At 35.5% G+C, this 6012-nt stretch overlaps 1 protein-coding gene across 1 annotated transcript; it reads left to right on the plus strand.

The window, feature by feature from the left end:
* The first annotated feature begins 904 nt into the window (after positions 1 to 904).
* LOC106873264 (uncharacterized) lies at positions 905 to 5793 on the plus strand. Its single transcript, XM_014920557.3, has 5 exons — positions 905 to 1063; positions 2168 to 2198; positions 2296 to 2481; positions 2558 to 2633; positions 5610 to 5793. Exons 1-5 carry the CDS (start codon positions 986 to 988, stop codon positions 5740 to 5742), a joined length of 504 nt encoding a protein of 167 aa, XP_014776043.1. The 5' UTR covers positions 905 to 985; the 3' UTR covers positions 5743 to 5793.
* The last annotated feature ends 219 nt before the right edge of the window (positions 5794 to 6012 follow it).

The raw sequence follows: 6012 nt of genomic DNA on the forward strand, positions 1-6012 counted from the left end.
CTACAACTTTAACTTAAAACAATTCATATTTTGCATAATTTATTAAATACTTCAAATTGAAGTAGAGGGAAATAAATGCTGTCAAGTCGATTCTTTGTCGTAGACATTTCAATGATGGTTTATAATTCTTCTTAGTAGTTATTTCTTTTTCACTCCATTCATTGCTAAAGCTCCTTTGCAAAAACGCATCAATCTCATAACTTTCCCTGCGACCTCTGTTCTACTAATTTTAAATTCATAGTGATAGGGAACCAATAACACGTGGAACAGTAAAGACACCGGCGACGAGCTATTTAAGCGGCAACTAGGTTTTCATTTCTGATTGTATGATTACCACTGTTAATCGTTAATAGCTTCGATATGGAAATATTTTTAGAACGTAAAACGAATTATATAAAGGCTGAAGTGGTTTCTTCTAATAAAGAAGCACGAGGAAATTTCTCGAATGCATAATATGCGATGAAATAATTATATACTTTGATTTTTTATATAGTGCTCTGGAATTAATAATCAAACATATGTAGGTGTGTATATATATAACATAACTCTTATATTGCTAACTTGTGAATTTTTTTTTTTCGTAAAAGAAATTAATGATTTGTTACACAGCAACCATTATAAGAGATACAGGGTCAACATTTTGTCTGCTGAGGACATCCAGCACGCCAACTGACCGAATTAACTAAAAGCTACGCTAAACAAAATAGTTCCTATTTTGAAATAAAATTACCGATTATAAAATCATATTTAATTAATAAAAGAAATGTATTTTACAAGGTCTTCAGAATCGGAACTAATTTGAAATGAATAATATGCAGGAAAGAGACGAAATTTAAGCCGATAGAACATAATAGAAACTTCCCGAACGGCTCTATATAAATAGAGCGTCGTCACTGTTGCAACCAATTACCGTTGAACCTTTGCAGTGTTCGCTTCTCAAAGTTCAATCATTTTCCGTCATTTCTGTCGCTCGCTCTTTACCAAAATGACTGATAAGGGTACAACTAAATGCTATTTTGATATTAGCATTAAAAATGAACCGAAAGGCAGGATTGAATTTCTGGTAAGGTCTTTTTTTTTCGTTTTTAACATCGTTTCATTTAAGTTAATTTAACGTACCGCGTGGGAGAATTTTTTTTTTTAATTTTGAAACTAGCAAAGCATTTTCTTCTTGCTAACGATTTTTCGAGTACTTGCAAGTTTAGATTACTAATTACATATTCTTTTTTTTTTCGAATTTATTTTAAATATCACCATAAAATGCTTTTTTTTTTTTTTTTTTTTGTGTCTTGCTGGCTAAATATGGCGCGCAGAGATGAGAATTCTTCATCCATTTAATACAAAATGGCTCTTTTTCTCTTTCTCCTCTCTCGTAAATTGTGAATAGAGCAAATTTAGTCTCACATGGCGGAGAAATAAACGGAGCCCTCTCCCCCTTTTTTTTGTTTGTTTTACGGAATCCCATATTTTTGACTATGGAGATTCCGATTCTGGAAAAAAAATTTTCAGAAATCGCACCTTCAAAATTCCCTCATTCCTTCATATTTCGCTGTTTTCGGAAATTTTTTTTGCGAAATGCGTACAAAAATACGGAGATTATAATTCTGTAAAAAAAAAAAAATTGTAAAATTTCAATTTTATAAAAAAAAAAAAAAAAAACTACTCCCAACCTGCTCCCGATTCTACGGCCCTTCCTTCATGCAGGGTATTCACATGCTAGAAATAACAGCCAAATCTCAAAACTGCGATAACAATGAAAGAAATATGTAATCAATGTACACACCTTTCTGCAAAGATTTCTTCATGACAGTGTAATTGTGTTCTTTTTCTGTTTTTTTTTTTTAATTGTGAAAATTACAAAAATGATTGTAGAAATAGCAGCAAACTTCTTTCGACAGAAGAAAAGTAAAGATAGCAAAGAGATACTGACAAAGTGAAATGAAAGAGTGTTCGTGATATTTGGCTGTTATTTCTAGCATGTGGACAGCCTGCTTGCTTGAAGGGCAAGGCCGTAGATCACCACAGCCTATTACCTGGGATTCCGTCAAAAAAAAAGGGGGGGGGTCCATTTACTGCTCCGCCATGTGAGCAGTTTTTTTACACTTGATATATTTAGAATTTAATTTAGTAATGTTATTGTTTTGTGTTTTTCTCCTTTTCTCTTCAGCTCTACGACCGGATTGTACCGAAAACTGTTGGTGAGCGAAATTTTTAATTTATTGCTGACATTTTTTTCCGAACTAAAATATGTTAGTATTTGTTCAAGTTAAAAATAACGGGATGTTTATTTTTCAGAGAACTTCAAAGCGCTCTGCACTCATGAGAAGGGATTTGGATACAAGAACAGTAAGTTCCATCGTGTAATTCCCCAGTTCATGCTTCAAGGTGGTGACTTCACCCGTGGAAATGGGACCGGCGGTAAGAGTATTTATGGTAATAAATTTGTCGACGAAAACTTCCAGGAGAAACATACAAAACCGGGTAAGTTTAAATTTAAGTGGTTTTGTAATGACAGCTCTTTATTTTGGATTTCGTCTAACTGTTTTTTCTCTTATAGGTATGTTGTCTATGGCCAATGCTGGCCCGAACACCAACGGCTCTCAGTTCTTCATCACAACTGTAGCGACTCCCTGGTAAGGCAATTTTCAGTCATTGTTACCTTTATAGGTTTTCAACTTTACTCCCTGTGATATATAACTACGAGTATCTGGCTGTTGAAATTTTGTAGGTTGTATTAGGATGTGTTTTCAATTGCTTCGGTGGAAAAGAATTTAATCGAAAGTGGGTGCGCCAACAATATGGTGTCTCTGCGACTTTTTCTCGTAGCAAATTGGTTGATCCTCCCCCGTTAACGAAAACAAAAAAAAACAAACTGCTGGGTGTTAGTTGTGGAGAACGAGAGAAAATACACAAACGGACCGGAGGGGAGGGACTTTCGGAGGATTCACAAGATGCGATTTTTCCTCTCGCAAAGGAAAATGAATGAGATTTTATGGAATCTCACGTTTCTGGCTGCGGAGAATCAGATTCTGAAATTAAAAAATTGTAAACTTTCAATTTTTCAAAGAAAAAGTACCCTCAGCTCCCTCTCCTCCTATTTCTACGGCCTTAGCCTTCAAGCAGGCTTTCCACATGTTAGAAATGACAGCAAATCTCTCGATATTAAGATCTTTACCCGTTAACAAAAACAAAACGGTCAATGTAAAGATCCTCTCTCCGGACCAAAAAAGAATTAACCAGCCTGTGGGGTGTTAACAAGTATGTAGAAAGCGATTTCGTTATCTCAGTTCTGTGAGATTTGGCTGTTGTTTCTAGCATATGGATAGCCGGCTCGAAGGCCTGAGGTTTTTTTTAATTTTGTTGAAAGATTGAAATTTTACTTTTTTTTCTTTCAAAATCCTTAAGTTTCCTCCCTCAGGGTCGTCAGCATGCATTTTTTTTGTCCCAGGTGAAGGTCTTTAAATTATGCAACAAACGAGCCCGCTGGATGTTATCTTTTCTATTTGTCATTTGGCTGCGGCCATACTCGAGTAATACCCAGGGCAGCGGTGGTAGAGATCATGGACCCCACATTTTTGTGGGTATTTTTGTCTACAGGAACACACTATGCCGAGGGCGGAGATGCCGAATCTGCATTTCATACTTTAGATTTTTCTCCACCTCTCCGTAAATTTGTAACATTTTCACTTTTTTAAAAGAATTTTTCGGGCGAAATGCATAGAAAAATATGGAGGCTGATTTTGAGAAAAAGGTATTCCTTCGATCTGACTCGACAAAATCAATTTACTTCGGCTGTTATCGTGAAAAGTACGTGATCAACTGTCATGAAATCGGAGAAGAAAGCTAATGGGTTATGTGTGTGTCCTGTTTTTAAGTGTTGTTGAATATAGGTATAACGAAATTTTGCCAGCAATGTCGCATTTTAAACTTGAAAGAAAAAAAAGCCTTGCATATTTTTTCTCACCTACTTCATGTGTGTATGTAATGCCGTATCAATTATAGTAATCCGTTTTTTTTTGTTTTTTTTTCAAGTTTAAAATGCGGCATTTTCGTATATTCCAGAGCACGCACGCACAACCCGTTAGCTTTCTTCTCCGATTTCATGACAGTTGATCACGTGCTTCTCACGGGAGCGGCCGAAGTGAAGTGTTTTGATTTTGTCGAGTTATATCTAAAAAATGCAAAAAAAAAAAAACCTTCCGCCCTATGACAGGTGCATAGAGCGGACGCTAAAAGTATCTAAACGAAAACCTGACATGCTAGAAACCTGTTTTCAAAATTTAAAACCTATCTTGATTCCAAAGGACCCTCAACCACAGTATTAGTAGAGAGAATGCTAGTTTATGGGTGGTGGGATTTAAATTTTGTATAAAATGTTCATCAAAACATTAGTTGACAAAGCAACTTTAATTTCACTTCTTATGGAGGGGTGGGAGTGTGATATTTTACAGATTTCTCTTTTTTCAAAATCATAATCTGTTTTTCTGTAAAAAGTGGAAATTTAAGAAATTTAGTGAAGGGGGTTTAAATTTTGAAATGCAGATTTTTTTCAGATTCCGAATCATTGCACTTGATATAGTGGGTTCCTGTAATACAAGAAAAATCCCAAGGGGGGGGCGTAGATATGGGAGGGGGACAGGTATATTTCCTTGAAGGGTTGAAATTTAAATTTTTTCCAGAATCCTCGTATTTTTCTACATGCTTTGCAAACATTTATTGGGTGGGTGGGGGTTGAAGATGCAGTTTCTGAAATGTAAAAAAAAATTCAATATATATCCATAAAAAAATTTGGTAGAGATGGACTATATGTAATCTGAACCTTTCCCCCCTCCTTTATTAATTTTTTTTTTTTTACGGAATCCCACGTTTTAGGCTATGGAGATTCCGATTTTGAAAAATTTCAACTTCCCCCCCCCCCCCAAACAGGCTATTTACATGCTAGAAATAAAAGCCAAATCTCACAAAACTAGGGTTAGGATCAGGGTTATGGTTAGGTTTCCCCTGTGGATCTATATAAAGACCGGGGGGGGGGGGGGGGTCGAAATTTTGAAATTAAGATTTAAAAAAAAAAATTTCCAGAATCGGATTCTCCATGGTCTGAAACATAGGGTTCAGTAAAAAAAAAAAAAAATTTAAAAAGGGGGTATACCCAGATTACATATACTCCATCTCCACCAAAAATTTCACTGTCCTTTTCCCCCGAAAGTTATGGAAAAATTGGATTTTGTGAATTTTCCGAAAGTCTTCTCCCCATCCCCCAGGTTCGTTTGCACAATTTTTTTGTCATATTCATTTTCTTTAGTTAACACACAGTAGGCAGGTTGTTGTTAAATGGCTGAGGGTCTTCATATTCAGCCCTCATTTTTTTTTTTTTCGTTTTACAGGTAAACAATTCTGATTGAAGCAATTATTTTGCTGTCAATTCATTGGATTAATTACAACAAAAGACGAAGTCTTGTCATTTACTCCACTTCTATTTTTGTGTTCTTAATTTCAAAATAAAAATTTCGTATGTTCAAAATGGGACTTCATCCATGTGTATCGTGTGTTGAAGTCCCATTTTCTCTCCAAATTTATGTTCTGAGCTTTGCTTTTATTTCTCTTTACAGGCTGGATGGTAAGCATGTTGTGTTTGGTGAGGTATCGAAGAATTTTGAGTTGGTTAAAGTAATTGAGGGACTTGGTTCCTCTAGTGGTTCATTGTCAGTGAATGTGATGATAACGGATGCTGGAGTATTATAGGATTTTCAACTGAGCACTTTTTGGATTATTCCAATAAAATCTCTTAATTTATCTTGTCTTCGTTCTATTGATGGGAAAATTTGCAGGGTTGCCACTGTTGAGGAGGATGGGAGAGAGGTCATGCATATGGCTTTAGTAACATCAGTAATGCAGGGTTCTCGGATTGGCATTTTTAATTTAGTAACTACAGGGATTGTCATAGGAAGTCAGTCTTGGAATTGTACCTTTTGTGAAGTTATTTCTTGATTTAAAAATCAAGTCTTTTGTCAA

Source organism: Octopus bimaculoides, chromosome 7 (assembly GCF_046866305.1).
Source record: "Octopus bimaculoides isolate indiv1 chromosome 7, ASM4686630v1, whole genome shotgun sequence".
Taxonomy (NCBI): Eukaryota; Metazoa; Mollusca; class Cephalopoda; order Octopoda; family Octopodidae; genus Octopus; species Octopus bimaculoides.

Excerpts from the sequence above, each read along its gene's own strand:
- LOC106873264 (XM_014920557.3), top strand. The coding sequence starts at position 986 with ATGACTGATAAGGGTACAACTAAATGCTATTTTGATATTAGCATTAAA. Across the intron at positions 1,064-2,167 it reads AAGGCAGGATTGAATTTCTG|CTCTACGACCGGATTGTACC; the intron begins GTAAGGTCTTTT and ends TTTTCTCTTCAG. Across the intron at positions 2,482-2,557 it reads GGAGAAACATACAAAACCGG|GTATGTTGTCTATGGCCAAT; the intron begins GTAAGTTTAAAT and ends TTTCTCTTATAG.